We start from the raw sequence: 18,586 nt of genomic DNA, 5'->3' as shown, positions 1-18,586 counted from the left end.
CAAGCCAAAAAAGATCATTTCTGATCATTAAATCATTCATTATTTGGTCTACAGTGACGAAATAACTGCGGAACAAGAAAGCACACATCAAGGCCTTCAATTTGACATCTGAGTCAGTGTACTTGGTTGCAAATACATTATTGACCTTATTATCGGTGAAACTTAAGACCCCCACTCCCCATTCTAAAATCTACCACCACCACAAACAAATTAACCAAACAGCTATCAACCTATTTTAGGTCCACACACAAAAAAAGTCACAGTGCCTTTGGGGTCCAGGAGGGTTGGAAAACCTTAAATACCCACACAAGGGGGTCCAACCAGACCCCAAAATGGGCCCCCAAAAATTCTAGGGGATAGATTTTTATCTGTTTTATAATGTTACAAAATTTTGTTATTCCGAAGGTGCTGCCACGAACCCCTTTTGGGGCCAGGAGGGCTGGCGAACCTTCAGCACCCACACCAGGGGACCCAACCAGACCCCAAAATGGCCCAAAACTTTTCCAGGAAGTAGATTTTCCACCATTTTGTAATGTTGTGTCTGTTATTTTTCATGTCTGTGTTATTGTGAGGGCGCTGTTTGAGCACCTTTTACGGCCACCCACCACGGGCCCCAGCAAGCCTACATTGCCACTTTTCTGAGGATCCAAGTTCCTAAATCCCATTTTTATGGCACTTCCAAAGCTCCATTACTTTCCTTGTGTCCTTCATTTAAAATCACCTGTCATTACTTTACGCAGCCACTCTGTGCTTCTTCTCATCATTTGAGCAAAAAAGCTCCATCCCGGCGATCAATAATGCACAGCATTGCTGATGCTGACAACCTTTTCTCTCCACGTGGGTCAAGTGGTGCTGTCAGCAGGACTGCATCACGCATGCTTGCACACCCTATATTATAGCAGGTTATAGCATAGCATGCATTCACATCACATATACTTGTAATAGCATGTGTACACACCCTATTTGATAGCAAGTCACTGATAGCATGCATGCATATCATATATGATAGCAAGTCACTGATAGCATGCATGCATATCATATATGATAGCAAGTCACTGATAGCATGCATGTATATCATATACAGTATGATAGCATGTATGCACATGCTATATGAGAGCAAGTCATAGCATAGCATGTATGCACATTATATATGATAGCAAGTCATAGCAGGCATGTACATTATACTGTATGTGATAGCATATACTGTATGGTAGCAAGTCCTAGCATACACCCTCCAGATGAATGAATCACAATAACCATTGTAGGTTTGACACCAGCCATGAGTGGGAGCTGCTCTTGATCTCATATTATTTCATGCTTATAAAATGGGGTCAAGGGTCAGTGTTCCATGTTTCCTCTAATAGAAGGACCCTCGGCTGATGTTTTGGGGGTGGGTGCAGATATGCAGACAGAAATGATAGAAATGAGCATCACAGAGAGAGAGGGGGAGCTGACACAGGACATCATTTCACATGTGTTGCTTTCCTCACAGCGATGCACAGGAAACCCCAGCGGTGCTGATATACTTTACTTATGGACACTGTCACAGCACTGTATGCAAGTATGTCAGTGTCAAACAGCACCACCATGTGGACATCACTACTAACTACACCTCTGTCGAACCAATCATCTGCCCACATGAATAATTATACTGATGACCACAATAACTGCAAAACCAGACTTTTGGTCAATCTCAAAACAAACTAATTATAATTTCTATTTTTATAAGATTTGTAGCTGCTGAAAAAATTTAAAAAAAAATCATGGGATTATAGAGAATAAGTCATAAAATAGAAGAAAAGTCATTTTTCTACCGTGGTGTGAGGATAAATACATAATACTAATATATATATTGTAATTACATCAGATATGATTATGTATATACATAATATATGTATTAATTATATTAACATTATATATTAACATTATTAAATTAATACATATAAATACATTATATACTATATATTTATAATATAATAAATATGTGAGAATAGTTGTAATATGACAAGAAAATAGTCTTCAATTCATAACAATCATTTGGAAGTTAATGTGATATTACAAGAATAAACTTTAAATAAGACAAGAAAAATACACATTTTGTCATAACCTTACAAAATTGAAGTTGTAATATTAGTTATTAATATTTTATTTTGGAAGTGGTAACGTTACAAGAAAACTAAAGCTGCGTGAATAAAGATGAGTAGAATACCAGAAATTCAGAGAAAAGAAAAGTCACATTTTACAGGAATCATTTTTAGTCACACAAGAAGAAAAATCATAATTTAACAAAGAAGTTTTGTTTTTCATGACAAAAAGTCATTTTATGACCAAAGAGCTATAATATGAGAGAAAATACTGTTAACATTACATGAAACTCTTCTTTTTTTACCTCGTATGAGAATAAAGTTAAAATACATTTTAACTTTGAGGAAAAACTAGTAATACTTTTGAGAAAAAATTATATAATTTTATTTTAGAAAAAGTATTTTTCACTCAACACATGATGTTTTTTGGAACATTATAAGTAGGGGTATCAGGGAATGACATCATACTGATAAATCTGATAACATTAACAATAGTTCAGATGACCGATCATTTAAAAAAATGCTCCAATTAGGAAGGATGACCTGTACTGTGTGGGTGAGCAAATGAAGCGCTCCTTTTTTGTCCTGCCTGTGACGTTAACAGCCTGTCGTAACTTCCCCTGAGCTCACCTGTAAACAAACATCCGCTTTCAGAGGAAGGACGTACGAAATGCTCCGCGATGAGGGGGGAAAAAACGCACGGAGCACACATAAAACCTCATCAGCCGCCTGAAGTGCCAGCTCCACTCCTCCTTGGCGTCACACCGGCTGCTCGGAGCGCGGGCCCGAAAACGGTGCACCTTGCTGGGCCACAGCAGGTGGCTCCTCCTGCTCTATACTCCGCTTCTCCTGACCTGCTTGGCGTCACACCGGCTGCTCGGAGTGTGTGCCTGAATACAGTGCACCCTGCTGGGCCACTCCATGGCTCCCTCCCCTCTATACTTTGAGTCATGACATTTGATGAGGACAAATCAACAGTTACAGTTGGTCAAATCCTTATTTGTTCAGTGGAACAAACAGCTGTGCATAAAGTACAGTTCAATCTAAATGTAAGTAGATATAAATCATGCATGTCAAATTTTTGTCATAACTCTACCAAATTTAAGTTGTAACATTACTAGAACAGTCATTATTTTTTTAAGTGGTAAGCAACTAAAACTGTGAGATTAAAGATTAAGTCGAATCCCACAAATTATTTTATGAGAATAATTTTTTTGTCATACTACAGTAATAAAAATAATTTAACAAAAAAGCTTCATTACAAAGCCATTCTAGAAGAAAAATATTACAGAAACCCTATTATATGGAAAATACTGTTAATGTTACAAGAAAGTCATATTTTGACTTGTAATAAGAATAAAGTAGTAATTTTATGAGAAAAATACATTCTAAAAAATAACACTGTCCTTTTTGGAACATGAATGATGAATGAGCAGTTGAGGCGTATGGATTATTATTCATGTGTTTATTTGGTCTTGTCATAAAGGAGAGACAATGCACACAAACAAAACAAAACAAAAAAAAAAAAGAAATGCTCAGCGGGTCCAAGCACACGTTACAGTTCAAATGTTGATGTTAACAAGGGAAATGAATGCAGGGTAAAGTAGATACAAGATAAGCCAAAGTACGGACTTGATTGACTAAGAAAGAAGGGACAGCCAGATTTCTTTTCCTAAGCAAATTGTTATGGATTCATATTAAGGCTTTTGGTAAGCTAAAGCCCCAATAAATGTTTTTTTTGTAACGCTGGTCTTAAATCATCTCCTGTGAAGCAAACATTGTAGTTTGTAAAAGAAAAGCAACTTTGACTGCAGTTGATGTGATCCTACAGGCAGAACACAAGGTGATGCCAGTGAAGCTACACACGCTATTGGAACAGTAACACTAGACATTCACAAATCATCCTGGGGGGGGCAGTAGTCTGACAAAACAAGAAGAAGAAGAAGAAGAAAAAAAAAAGATGTCTTTTCTAGTCTTCCTAAAGACGGCGTAAGTGAGTTGGACGTTAGCGCTAGTGAATGATAACTCTCCATATCCTGACTCTATCGGGACAGCCACCTTCCTTCCAATTAAATACAAACATTGATGTGTTGTGTCGCCCTCCCCTCCCCTCCCCTCCCCGTAAAGTATAAAAACGGTTGACCCCAACCTGGACCTATTAGAACACACATTTCTCAAAAAAACAGCTATGCCCCTCCCCCTCCCAACAACAAGAACAACCCCCACTTCTCAAATTTGAACGACTCTGTGGTCTCCAATCAAAACCCCTCCCACCCCCTCCCGTACCCCTTGCCTACATCACGCCTCCTCTACCAGAAGTCCCGGCGGTGGTAAGCGTCCGGGTCGCAGTACTTGGTCACCACCACTCTGTTGGCAAACTTCCTTCCTGTCAGGCCCTGCATGGCTTTCTGGGAGTCAAACACCGACATGAACTCCACAAAGATCTGCCGTGGACAAGGAGAACAATCTTCAAATCGAGCTGTCCAAGAGTGGATCAGAAGCGGAGGGCAGCACCTACCTTCCCGGTGCCAGGCACCTCCAGGCCGTCAACAGGCCGGGGGATCTCGATGCTCTTGACCTGGCCATACTTGCTGCACTCGTCCCGGACGTCCTCCACGATCTCCTCATACTCGTCGTCATCCAGCAGCTCCTCGGGCGCCACCATGTTCATCAGGCACAGTACTTCGGTGGGCAGGCCGCCGATTTGGGTCACGCTGCTGTTCAGGCCCGGCACCTGCAGCGTGACGGGGGTCTGGTTTATGGTGGTCTGCAAAGACGGGAAGAGAGGAGGTGAACAATGTTAGACTTCATCTTTTAGTATTCTTTCGAGGCAGCAACTGCAACCCTAAATGGCCAGGAAAAGACAAGCGTCTCCACAAAACATGACCCACGGAGCTCATTTGTGCTTTGCTGGGTGCTGCTGTTTTGGGTAGCAAAGAATTTAAAGAAAAACTGCACTTTTTTTTTTTTTTTTAGAATTTTGCCCATCACCCAGAATTTTTATGTGAGACATGAACACGTCTTTCTCGTTTCTGTGTATCCTAAAGATAGCCGTAGCACTTTTAGCACAGGAGGAACTTTCGCTGCGTTGGGCTCCGAAGTGCCCCCAGTACGCGTGACGTTGTGCCCTCTACAGCCTATGAGCACACAATGCACTAGCACCGTGAGCACGCACGTGATAAGAGCGCCATCCGTGCTTACTCGGCACTTCCCCAATTCTACTGTCCAATGAGCACGCAGAACTCACATGGACCGTCCAGAGTAAGCACGTGCTCTGCACTTACAACGCACGTTGTGGGCACTCATTTTTGCAGTAAAGCCGAGGCGACAGACAAGTGCTAGCATTTTGTTTCCAAGACGCCAAAGACAAAGAAGGGGTCAGCTGCATCTGCAGCACAAAAGGCAGCGGATAGGGCCAGAGAGGCCCAACAGAAACAGGCCGCGAAAGATGTGTGCCACAAAGGAAGAGGGGAGGAGGAGTGAAGAAGAGTCAGATGGTGCCGCCATAGAGTCTGATCATGAGGAGGGTGCTGCTGGAGGTGTGCTGCCACTTGAAGCTGCTCTTGCAGCATCAGCACCTGGAGTCTCTGTGATGGAATGGGCGGCATCAGCCAGGACTTCTGAGGAACCTCAGAAGGCCGTCCTAAATATACCCCTTCCCTCCCCCACTAACATCGGGTGGAAAAAGTCACGTTCACTGCACTTGCACGCACTGACAACATGCGAGTGCACCGTACGTGAGCAGCACGTGTAAGTACAGCCTTTGTACGTGGCAATCGCACGGAGATCGTATGTTTCAAGCACGTTGTGAGCACGTACGACTCACTTACCACATGCGCAACGTACGATGCACGCACGCCATGTACGCCATGTACTCACACCTTGCACAACCGTGTGAGTGACATGCGTTGACGTTCTCCCTCCCTGCTCTTGCCACTCCCATCAATTCCACCTATAAAACACCTCCACAAAGCTCCAACATGTTTTCTATCCATGCTGTGAGCATTTAGTAACAGGTACATTCATGATAACATGGAATACGTACAGTAGTTTGCTCATTTGAAGCATTAGCTGAACTTCCTTGCTGGGTGCATTGATTTCACATACAAGTAGCAACATAGAAAGGAACGCTACACCTCGCGTTAACTTTCCACACTCAAAAACAAAAACACAGCAGCAGTGGCGGCAGCTCCAATATGTAGCGTTACCTTTCGCTTGTGAGTGAGTGTGTGATGAAGCTAGTAGCTAGCCAGCATGGTGTGGCGAGGTGTCACTACGTCATTGACAATAACAATGTTGCTGTAGCTTTGTTAATATGCAGGTCACGTTATGTAAATGGGAGTGTTGGCGCTTTTATGGAGGTTTTTTCTGAAGGCATTATAGGCTGAATAAGTGTGTCCCATTATTACCTGCCTCTTTTTAGCTGTTTTTGTATCTTTAGAACGCACATAAAAAAATACATGTGTGTTCATGTCTCACATAAGGATTGTGGATTGTGGACAGGGCCATAGTCATTGTTGGAGAAAACGGGGATTGTGAGCGAACCTGGACACTTACCAGGGTGGCATTCTTGGACCCCACGCTGGCTCGCTGCACCAGGAGCTTCTTGTCGCCCAGCTGCATGCCATTGAGCCCAGCAATAGCCTGCAATAACGGGAAGTGTTCAGAGCAACCGTGGAGTAGCAGGCCATCGTGATCCAATGTAGCGTAGCTGCAGGGCTCACCTGGTCATTTAGGTTGACATCAACGTATTCACAAAAGGCATATCCTTTAGATAGGCCTGTGGCGCTGTCCTTCACCAGGTTGAAGGCCTTCAAGGGGCCAAATGACGTCAACAGCTCCTTCACCTGCGACACAAAACCAAGTTTCACATTCAGATAAAGCATCAAAACCATCCAAATCAGCTTTGCCAAGCATGGAGGCTAACCGCTCACCTGGTCGTCATTCAGGTAGTTGGGCAGACCGCCAATGAAAAGCTTGTGAGCCGAATCGGGCACCACTGTGGACACCACGCCTGCAGAAAAGAACACCTTTGAGGACAGCAAACAGTGCCAGCTCCTGTGGAGTTTTGCTCAAATGGTGTATGAATGATGCAAACAGTAGTAATAGTAGTAAAAACCATTAATTGTCTGTGTACCAGGCACATAGACACTGGGGTTCTCGCTCATGCCCGGCAGTGGCTGGTAATCGTGGGGACGGCGGATTTTCAGGCTTTGGCCTTGAAAGATGATTCCATCAAAAGCCATTGCCTGAGTTGTCTCATCCACTGAGCGGAACTGTGCAGGAAATCCCAGGTTATTCTCATTTTTTTCTAGTTGTCATAGAAACTTCAGCACAGGAGAAACCCTCATGAGAGAGTTGTCCCACCTCAAGGAAGGCAAAATTCTTATCCTGGTTGATCTGCACTGCCAGCACAGGGTTCCCTGGGGCCTGAGTAAGACCACCCAAACGCATCTGAGCGTTGAAGAAGTCCATCATTGACTCCTGCAAACAAGTCGTCACATTAAAAATATTAAGTTTGCTGACACTTCTAACAGTCAACTCAATGGCGCTCTTTTGTCTGACCTCTGTGATACCAAAGGGGATGTTTCCCACATACAGCCTGCGGGCCTGTCGGGTCATCTGGCTGCCCACCACAGGTACCGGGGTGGGAGTGACAGCAAGGCCGTCTGGAGTCATAGTGGGCAAGAGAGCTGTTGCTGGGATCTGGCCTGCAGCTGTGGACATACAGCAAAGAATACAGTGGTACTTCGGTTAGTGTTTTTCGGTTAACATTGAAAATATTTGCTAAAACATTGCCTTAGTTTGCGTTCACCCGCTTGGTTAGCATGCAAAATGGCACGCCATTTATGTTGCCATCTTGGATGACGTGCCCAAGATGAAACCTTGCGATGCTTGCACGTGATCGCATGATGCATTGTGGGGCGCAGGTGCCATTTTTAGGCCAGCAGAATTTGTTTTTAAATCGGCGTTGTAGAGAGATACATGGCGTAACAAACACATGGGCCGCACAAAAGAGAAAGGCGATGGACCGTACAACAAACTTTATGTGGAATACAGTAAGAATTTTTTTCTGGATTAGGCCTAACCAATTTTTCCTCAAAAATTGCGGAAATCTTTCGAAAAAAAGAAAAATCACACTATTTTTAAAAAATGTAATTTTTACTAACAAAATATATATTGTCAAAAAAATATGACTTTAAGATAAGTTTTTTTCCTTTTAAAAATTAGACTTACTCCGTCCAAAATAAAACTGTCCCCACACAAAAAAAACTGCAATATTAATGCAATATTACTCTCAGAAGATTAAGATTTTTTTCTGGATTAAGGCCAAGCAATTTTTCCTAAAAAAATCTATTAAAACTTCCTTTAAAAAAAATGACGCTTTTACGACAAATTGTTGACAAACAAAATACAACTTTAATCTGTTTAGACTACTTTTTTTTGTAAAACGTATTTTTATTTTCCTCAATGTTTTCCCTCAAAATGTATGAAACAAATTTTTAAATAAAATATAGTTCCTATGATGCTTAGGAGTGCAGATTCAGGAAGTTATGAAGTGGATGCTTATATCACCTTTACATATCTTCTACAGCGATGGTGCTTTGATCTGACAAATCTTAAGTAAGTTTAATGAAGAGTAGAATTTCTACAGCTTCTGCTTCGACCGTGGCAGATGTTCAACTCCCATGAAAAAAACATCTCACGTCTCATCACGGGTGACGCTGGGAACATGGAGTGGAGGTAGGATTGCAAGGTTTATAGTGTGCCGGAACATCCACGATCAACGGGTTTGGAAAGGCTGGACTACTGCGGGATGCAGAGGACAGCTCTAATTGGCCTCAAAATGAAAGTAACATCAAGTGTGACAATGAAAGAGACTGACAAAGTGCATGACGAAGGAATTATGAAGCGGTTCAATTCTGACGCTGAAGAAGACGACTTTAGTGGTTTTAGTTCCCAAGAGGAGGACGACGGCGGTGATGACTTTTCTGGTAGGTTACTGTTTAACTAGCTGTGTTACACTCGCTGTTTGGCACTGTTTAACTAGCTGTGTTACACACGGTTTGGCACTGTTTAACTAGCTATGTTACACTCGCTGTATGGCACTGTTTAACTAGCTATGTTACACTCGCTGTTTGGCACTGTTTAACTAGCTGTGTTACACACGGTTTGGCACTGTTTAACTAGCTATGTTACACTCGCTGTATGGCACTGTTTAACTAGCTATGTTACACTCGCTGTTTGGCACTGTTTAACTGTTACATCGTTTGGGGAAAAAGCATGTATTTCATCAACAGTTAAAAACATCTGTGTACTAAATATCCCATGTTATGACGTGGACACCAGTGACTTTTAGACCAATGCGACCAATATACTGTATGTACAAATCTTTTTTTCCTCTCCAAATTTTAGGGGTGCAGCTTCAGGGTCTGGAAATGAGGGTAGTTGGCAGCCAAGGGAGGGTACCTTGCATGGCTTTGTACTGCATGGGGCTGATGTTTTCAAAACCAGGTGGTGGCACATCCCAGTACTTCTTCACCTTCTTCTTCTTCTCACGGTGTGGAGAGCGGCTGTTGGAGAGAGACATGAACATATAGAATGATGGAAGACGTCTACAGACTACAGCAAACGTTGGGCTAAAGAAGAAACAATGTATTCAAATGTGGGAGTCAAAAGGCAGGCCATTAGATGGGTAGCTTTTGCGTTTGTTTGCTGTATTACCTTGCTGTATTGTCCTGTGGGTAGCTCGGTGGTGAGCTGAAATGACATTGGGAGGGATTTCACATTTCTCTCAAACCAGTCAACATTTGCACTTCACTTCTACTGTATACTAAACCGCTACCAAGACATCATCAGTGAGAACAGCAGGATTTCACAACTGCCTGCCCCCATACAAGTCTTTTTTTGGTTTGCCAGTGCCTCAATGCTTTTGTGCATGGAGAAGTCTCTGAACACGATGGCTCGCTATGAAGCTATTTTATTCTTCTATTTCTAGACTGGGAAATCTTGCCGAGCATTCATGTGAAGAGCTTTGCTTAACTGTGTGATTAAAAGAAGGATGATGAAAACCAAGTGTTTGTTTTGTTTGTGTTAAAAAAAAACAAAAAAAAACACACACAAGCAGGTGTGCAATGCCAAAACGAACATGTCTGCCGTGTGGAATTTACCTGCCAACACACAAATATATCATCAGGCAGCCAAAACGCCAGACAAGGCTCGCCCGGATGTATATGCGACAGTCAGAAGGCTCAGCTAATAACCTGAAAAATCATTGCATTCATCGGACGAGACAAGCAGCCTTTATCAGCGGTGGAAGACACCGGGTTCGCTGGCTGCTCTCTCACTTGAAGCCCACCTCTTTGCAACCTGGAAGTCCTGCTACGGCTCCACCAGACAATGTACTCTCACATCCAAAGTCTCCTTTAAGAAGGCGTCTCATCCTCTGGAAGTTTCACCAGTGATATACAGTATGTTCTCTTCAAAAAGTCAGTCAAAATGTTTTTATCTAAATGGTGATTTTATGCTTCCTTTTTTCAGATTATATACCCAATAGCGGGGGTGCAGCCAGGAATTCTGGGGCCCGTGAAAAAATTCACGTTTCCCTGGCAATTCATTTTATTAGTAATTACAGTCAAACTTGTCTATAGCGGCCACTAGAGGGAGTCTGTAAAAGTGGCCGCTATAGACAGGTTGGCGTCCAGTTTTAATGTTTACCAGTAGAGGGAAAAAAAAAAAGAAAAAAAGGGGGTGGGGGAAATAATAACAATAATGTTGACCAGTAGAGGGCACTGCGGACTGCGGATAAAAGTTGTACAGCACTACTAGGCTTGTTACTATCATGGTCCATGGTTTTAATCCTGAACATGCATGAGTCAAACAGTAGCACATCATGTGTACAATTCACAATTTTGCATGTCCAAAAAGGAGTAGGAAGAAGCAAAGCTTATTTAATCCTACCCCTCATCAGTTTCACATCAGTTGCAATACATTTATTCACCTCTTGTTCTTCCAAGTGTACTTTGTAGGTCTACATGACAATGTAGTGCAATCATAGCCAAGGTTTTTACTTACTAAAAGGAAGCTCGAGGCTTAATAATAACTGATAGAATATATCCACGACCCACAGAACAAAGCTGTGCTAGTAATGTCTTACGCTTGTTTTTAATATTTTACTTTTTATGCGGCAGAGTGTCATTACAGCTTTAGTTCATCAGGAAGTGACGGTGGGTGTTTCCCGAGCAGGAGAGCTCGGCTCAGTGCTAGCTGTGAGTTTGGAGAGAGTTGGGAAGTGTGTTTATGTTGGCGTGGATGTAAAGTCCTGCAGTGTTCTCCGCTGTTAATAAAGCCATTAAAGTGCATCGGCAACGTGAGTCTCTCCTTCCCCACAACAAGCGGCATTACAGTATTGACCAGTGCACACCAGGAAATAAACGGTGTCATTTCTTACAGGCATTGGCTGGACAGCTATGTAGTGGGGCTTGTTTAACCTTTGCCTTGTGGGCAAGCAGGAAGGAGAGACGATGCTGAGAGATGTGTGTGTGTTCTGAGCTGCTGTCTGGTGGCCGCGTTCAAGAAATAAAGTTGGCAGAAGAAACAGGAGAAGTTTCCTTCTTTGCTTCGGAGCTGAATAACACTGACAAGTTAACAGACTAGTAGCGACCGGAAAAGAAGACGGCTTTGTTTGTGTCGAATACAGAAGATGAGGACTTTGATGGATTTGTGGATGAGGATTGATGAAAAATAACGTGAGTACATTCTAAAATACTGCAATTAAGGACAACCCAATTCAGTTTTGCTCCCGCTGCCGCATGCACGCTTGCGTATGTTTTTTTTTTTTATTGTAGCGTCGCTGGGAGCACGTCCTGTTCCCAGCCTAATTTGCGGTAATGTTTTGGTGCAAATGCTCTTAAAGTTACATGTTTGACCAGGAAATAGCAAGCTCAAAAGAAGACGGCTTTTTTATGTGGAACAACTGACAGTTTGTGTGGATCTTGTGAATGATTGTGACTGAGCTAGGACTCAGTAATTCAAGTCTACACACGACGCCTTCATTGATTGAAAAACAAAACTTTTTCGTGCATGAAGCTTTACTTGAGTTGGTAATTTGGCCGCTATATGCGGTCGGATATTGACCAAGGGAGACAAAATGGGTGGCCGCTGGCCGCGTTGGACAGGTGACTGCTATACACAGGGTCTATAACATGTAAATTTGCTGGGGGGGAGGGGGGGGGGAATTTTTCAGTGGCTGCTATGGGGAGGTGGCTGTTCTATAAAGGTGGCTGCTAAGACAGGTTTGACTGTACCTATTTTTTGGGCCCCCAGGGGACCTTGGGATTTTCCTGACTTCCCCCCCTTATACAGCACCCCTACCTAAAAGCACTCATCATACAGTAAATACATTGAAACATTTATAATTAATCCACGTGATCGGTATCCGTCACTTTCACTCATGGATGATCAGTATCAGAATGGGTAGCATGAAACCCTGATCGGGGCATCCCTAATGATAGCAATAGAGCCCTTGCACACAGTGAGGCTGTTATTGAGCTATTATGTTTGTGTTTTAGTCAAAAGATATTCACACACAAACACGGATGGACATTTTTCTGATATGTTGCGGATCAAACTACTAACTGTTTGCGTTTGCTTGGTGTTGATTTGGTCCATCCATGACGCCATTCATCCACACAACAAGATTCAGATGAACCCAGTAAGAAAATAATGGTTCCCATAATTTCCGGTGTTTAGGCCGCTACATTTTTCTTAAACTTTTAACCCTGCGGCTTACACAGCAGTGCAGCTAATTTATGGCTCAATTCTAATCTCGTGACATCTTCTTTACTTCAGAAGTACTACTATTTGTTTAAATAATGTGCCACTTTTGAGTTAGTGAAGTAACAGTAGCTCATTCCTTGGCAGTAGACAATCATGAGCTATCAGTGAACTCACGACGAGCTTGTCAACACATTGGAAATCGCAGGAAGTCATTAATCAATAACAGTCTGACTCACGGTGTCGTCTTACAAAGAACACTAAACTCATCACACAGTAACTTAACACTCAAAAGGTAGCTAGGAAATATAGAAGTACCAATACAAGTTAATATTAATAAAAAATATATATTTTTTAGTCTTTTCCCATCATGCATTTCATCCAAGCAAAGCATTTCATTGGTGCCTGCCAGGGCGCTGCAATGATGTCAGCCTCCCTTTGGGCTCTTCTGGTTTCCTGTGGTGGACAGAGGCAGCATTGCAGTGCCTCGGCATCCATCCATCTTCTATGCCCTTGTCCTCCAATGAAATGCTAAAACACAACAATGGACAGGCGACAGTGCGCAGTGATACGACGGGAGAGAAAGTAATGCCGATCAATTGTGGGTCTGACTTTTTCGAGGAAGCATCGTTGTGATGCAAATATATTACTCTTTCGAGCACATATTGTTTTAAGAAGCCAAACTCTTTACTGAAGTGGCCCCACCAACTAACTGGAACTATGTTCCTCATCACTGAAATCTGACCAGAACTCAGCTCACAGGACCAAGTGGTGGGTAAGTCACTGTTGATGCACTACACTGCTGATGGGAATGTCTTGCAACATCATGTCAAAACATCCCAATTATCCCTTTAAAAGATGATATTGCACACTGTCCACTCGGTGCCACTTGTAACATAAGAACCAGAGTTGATCGCCGGAACAACAGACTTATTGCAGGTTTGAATTATCTCACAACATGTACAATAGCATAATTAGCATAATAACACAGACCATAATCCAGCTCAAATTTACCTATGAAGCTCCCACTTCACCTTCCTGTCCAAACGCCCAGAAGACATTTATTGAAACACATGCGAACACCAGTCTGAATTATCTCTTAAATGTCATATATTCTCTTATTATGTCTACTATATTGGGCAATAGGAGTGTAATGGTGACTTTTAAGGTTGTTATTTCATGTCTAGAAGGCTCTAATAATGTCAAAAATCGTATTTAGAAGGTGGCAAACAAGTTTCCTATGTCATACGTCTTATTTTCTCTTATTATGTCTACTATATTGGGTAATAGGAGTGTAAAGGTGACTTTTAAGGGTGTTATTTAATGTCTAGAGGGCTCTAATAATGTTAAAAAAGAATATTTAGAAGGTGGTAACTGCAACTGGCTGTCTATGCTCCAACTACCAATATATTCCATTTATAAATAAGGAATGCAACTAGGCAGAAATTCATTTACCACGGTCGGGTCATGCATGTCATTACATTCAGGTTAGAGTCTAATAGTATCCATATTATTTTACACAAAGATAAAAGGCCAAAATTAAATTGACTGGTAGGGGTTGGCAAACGATTTTTTTAAATTTTTTTGTTTTATGTATGCCGCTACATAGCCCTCCTAAATAACCTTTACACGGTGCTCAACATAATGAGCACCACTATTTCACAATGGACACGTCCTCCACATGTCTCCTTCACGCATACATTCTGACCACCCAAAATGTGCACATTTGCAGGGCCGTGAATGCCGAATCACGAAATGTGCGGGGACCCACTGTAAACGTGTAACAATAGATGTACTTAAGTGTGATAACTACCCAGTTGTGGTTCAAATAAAACCCCTGCAACACTTTCCAAATGCTCAATCTTCTGTATTTAGTTGGTTGCCAAAAATAGCATACGGCCAAAATGACTGGACAACATGCGTGGACTTGGAGGGAGCTTAATTGTACAGTAGGTGCGTGAAGGAGGGTGTAAGGAAGAAGTGTGTGTGTGTGTGTGTGTGTGTGTGTGTGTATGCATGGTTATGAATTAAGACAAAAATCAATATGTGCAAAATGTGCCAATGGGAAACCATTTGGTGATGTCAGAATGGGAAATCTGAGTCTTTGGTGGGTCATCAGGCGCTCCCATCTTGTCTGTCCAGGATGCACTAAGGGCGGCACTCACCTGCGTCTGTGTCTGCGATCCTTACTGTCGCCACGGCGATCCCGGCTGCGTCTGTCCCTGTCTCTGCTTCTCCTCTTCCTGTCTCTGCTGCGGCTGCGGGAACCAGATCGACGGTGGTGGCGGTTCTCCTTGTCCCGTTCAGCTGGACAAAAGACATGGGCGTGTTTAAACATGCAGAGAAACAAAACACTCAACAAGATATTTATTCATTTATTTAATCAATTACTTATTTAATTATTTATTTAAGTATTTAATTATTTTGACATTTAATTATTTCACAGATTTGTGGTGTTACACCTTCACGAATTAATTGCATCTGTCAAGTGACCCGTCAAAGTCTGTGGGTGGATCCTAACACCCGATTGGTTACGATTGGATGCAGAGCCAGTGAACATACAGTATTGTGATACACTGGGTGATGCTGTTTATTGCGTTTATGGTGTTTGGTTGTTCAATATGGCCTATCAGTCAAAATATACGCTTATTTAAGCAAATGTTATGTAGTCTTTGCTTAAATTAAAAGGGATAGTTGGGATTTTTTTTTTTTTACATGAATTTGTATGACATCCCCATCAGCAGTGGAGTATGGCAACAGGGACTTAGCCCCCCCCCCCCAAAAAAAATCAGACATCACAAATCGCTCTGTGTTACATTTGTCTCCCGCCGTATCCCTGCGCACTGTCGCCTCTCCATTCTTGTGTATGTGACGAAGACACTCGCACCTTCTTCCGCTGTGGAACACACACAAACAAGATGGCCGCGGTGCCCCGTGGCGGAAGAAGATGCGAGCGTCTTCACCACATACACAAGAACGGACAGGCGACAGTGCGCAGGGACACGGCGGGAGACAAATACAACGCAGAGCGATTTGTGAGGTGTATTTTATTCAAGTGGGCATTTTTGAGATGAAAATGTATTCCTCTTTGAACAAATATTGTTTTGAGAAGCCACACTCTTTACTTAAATGACCCAGCAACTGAGCGGAACTATGTTCCTCGTCACGGAAATCTGACCAAAACTGGACTCACAGGACCAAGTGGGGAGGGGGGAGTCACTCTTGATATACTACACTGCTGATGTACTACACTGCTGATGGGAACAACTTAATGTCAAAAAAATGACTTAGTGTCAACAAATGGCTAAATGACAAAAAAATACAAATATAAGGCATTCACAATCATCCCCAACATTAGCTACTGTTGCCGCCGTAACTCGACGTTGAATCCTTGCCGTCACTTCCTGTGTGCGACACAGGAACACCTTTAGAGCAACGAGCACAAGTCTTATGCATGTCTTAAATTGCTTATTTACTGTCATTTTGTCTACTATATTGGATATTAAGAGTGTAAAGGTGACTTTGATGGCTGTTTGTGACAGATAAAATGAATTCAAGTTGCAACACACACGCCCATGGATTAATTAAATAGCTAAATAATTAAATACACAATTAAATGCTTAAATAACAGATTAAGTTAAATAAATAATTGTTGAAATAATTAAATGAATATTTAATTAAATTGTATATTTGGTTAAATAATTTATTCCATTGTTAAATAATTAAATATTGAAATAATTGAGATTTTACATTAAATTAACTAGTAGTTTAATTATTTAATGATACATTTAGGTCATAATTTAATCGTGTATTTAATTATTTTATGACATTTATGTAATTGAGTATTTATTTAGTTAATCTATGAAATTATTTAATGGTGTATTTATTTAATTAATTACCTATTCAAGTAATCTTTTAATGGAGTATTTACTGAATTCATTACATATCTATGAAATTATTTAATAGTGTATTTATTTATTTCATTAATGGCAAGTAATTATTTAATGGTGTATTTCTTTAATTAATTAATGACACATTTATGTAATTGAGTATTTATTTAAATTACATCTATGAAATTTAATGGTATATTTATTTAATTAATTAAATATTTGAGTGATTATTTAATGGTGTATTTATTTCATTAAATGACATAAGTAATTATTTAATAGTGTATTTCTTTAATTAATGAATTAATGACACATTTAAGTAATTATTTAAAGATAGATTTATTTCATTTTGTCCCATTTCCTCCTCTATAGTTTCCCATACATTTATTTACTTCTGGAGGCTCGCCACAGTTTCATTTGGACGCGACTACCTAAGACCATGTCCGCACAAACATGAATATTTTCAAAACCCTAAAAGAGTAGAGTTTTAAAAAAAACTGCTTATGTAAAAACACGTCTGTCAGATGCATTTTGTCCGATCAAAATCCTGAAAACATTACCACAGCTTACTTGGCCACACAACGCCTATGTTCATCAATACAGTGAGATATTAAATGTACAATGATGTGTACATGATTAAATAATGAAATTATCCATAATAACTTTGTGTTTTGTTGTTAAATTAGGGTTACAAACATGAGATACATGTCCTGGCCAATTATGTATATTAGACGTCCACCCGCTATGTATCGCCACTAATAGATTGCAGTCCTGTGGTAAACACCGGACCCCGTATTTTGAAAATAACAGCAGGGTGACATTTTAACCGAAATCCCATCCCCTGAGTGATTTCATCTTTCATCTATATCATTTTATTCGTATAAGGCGTCCAAATGTTATCTAAGTTGCAACAGTTAACAATTGCAGGCATCTCGAGTCTACGGCTAACTCGCTTGCGTTCCAGCAAATAGCCATATCCATAGCGGAATAGCGTCATGGCGGCGATACAAATCGACGATAATTACACCCATGTTATTGTCAAGTGAAAAGTGTGCGCTTACCTTGTTTGTTTTCAGACAGCTGCCTTTCAAATTCGTCGAAGTCCGACATCTCGGTAAGCTTGGGCGGCTTTCCGCGACTGCGTTATTCAGTTGGCAATGGCTAGCTTCAAGCTAGCAACAAAAGTGACAAAAAACAAGTGCCTTGCTAAGTGTGCGCACTGAGATTAGCCTAAATTCAAGATGTACCTCGGGATATATGTATTAGAATTAGTTGACGTGCACACAAACGATCAGTGTGGCGGTTGTTTAAAATTCGTGAGCAAAGTCATTGGAGAGAAACGTGTTCGCGTGGGTTAGCAATACGCGCTAGTAGCAAAGTCCAGAAGAATAGGCCTAGCTGCTAGGTAGGTAGCTACGACAGCAGAATGAATGAGGCTATTCCACCACCACAAAAACACAAATCCCCGCAGCCCACTGGCCCCAAAAGCACAGTCGCTTGACTTTGGAATCCAAATAGGAACGATATCGAGGGTTTAGACGCTGGCTACAAGTAGAAAGAAAACAGTATGCCCGCTTTTTCTTCCTCTCTCCGACTCCCAGGTACTCCCCAGCACCGGAAGTGGATGGACGAACTTCCGCAAAATGTCCGCCAGGATTCAACTTGGTGTTCAATTGCAAAAACACCACCGTTGTGTGATTTGAAATAGATTAGTTAGAAAACCAAACATCCTTTCTGTGTGATGAATTGATCATTTTCATGTTTTCGGTATAACTGAACGTCATACTTCAACTTCAGCGTGATGACGGAACATAATGTATTCTTCGTCTTTGTAGAATT

The 18,586-nt window shown here is 41.5% G+C and overlaps 1 protein-coding gene across 2 annotated transcripts; it reads right to left on the bottom strand.

The window, feature by feature from the left end:
• Positions 1-3,534: 3,534 nt before the first annotated feature.
• u2af2a (U2 small nuclear RNA auxiliary factor 2a) lies at positions 3,535-18,375 on the bottom strand. 2 transcript variants are annotated; one of them, XM_054782583.1, is made up of 12 exons: positions 17,809-18,375; positions 15,026-15,167; positions 9,810-9,845; positions 9,555-9,658; positions 7,650-7,801; positions 7,452-7,568; positions 7,204-7,360; positions 7,019-7,098; positions 6,809-6,931; positions 6,642-6,728; positions 4,603-4,851; positions 3,535-4,528 (listed from the first exon to the last, which is right to left on the bottom strand). In XM_054782583.1, exons 1-12 carry the CDS (start codon positions 17,855-17,857, stop codon positions 4,394-4,396), a joined length of 1,431 nt encoding a protein of 476 aa, XP_054638558.1. In that variant the 5' UTR covers positions 17,858-18,375; the 3' UTR covers positions 3,535-4,393. The 2 variants fall into 2 exon arrangements, with proteins under 2 accessions (XP_054638558.1, XP_054638559.1); XM_054782584.1 differs by having other exon boundaries at positions 7,222-7,360.
• Positions 18,376-18,586: the final 211 nt, after the last annotated feature.

This window comes from Dunckerocampus dactyliophorus, chromosome 7, assembly GCF_027744805.1.
Source record: "Dunckerocampus dactyliophorus isolate RoL2022-P2 chromosome 7, RoL_Ddac_1.1, whole genome shotgun sequence".
Classification (NCBI taxonomy): domain Eukaryota; kingdom Metazoa; phylum Chordata; class Actinopteri; order Syngnathiformes; family Syngnathidae; genus Dunckerocampus; species Dunckerocampus dactyliophorus.
This window is presented reverse-complemented; position numbering and strand designations above follow the sequence as displayed.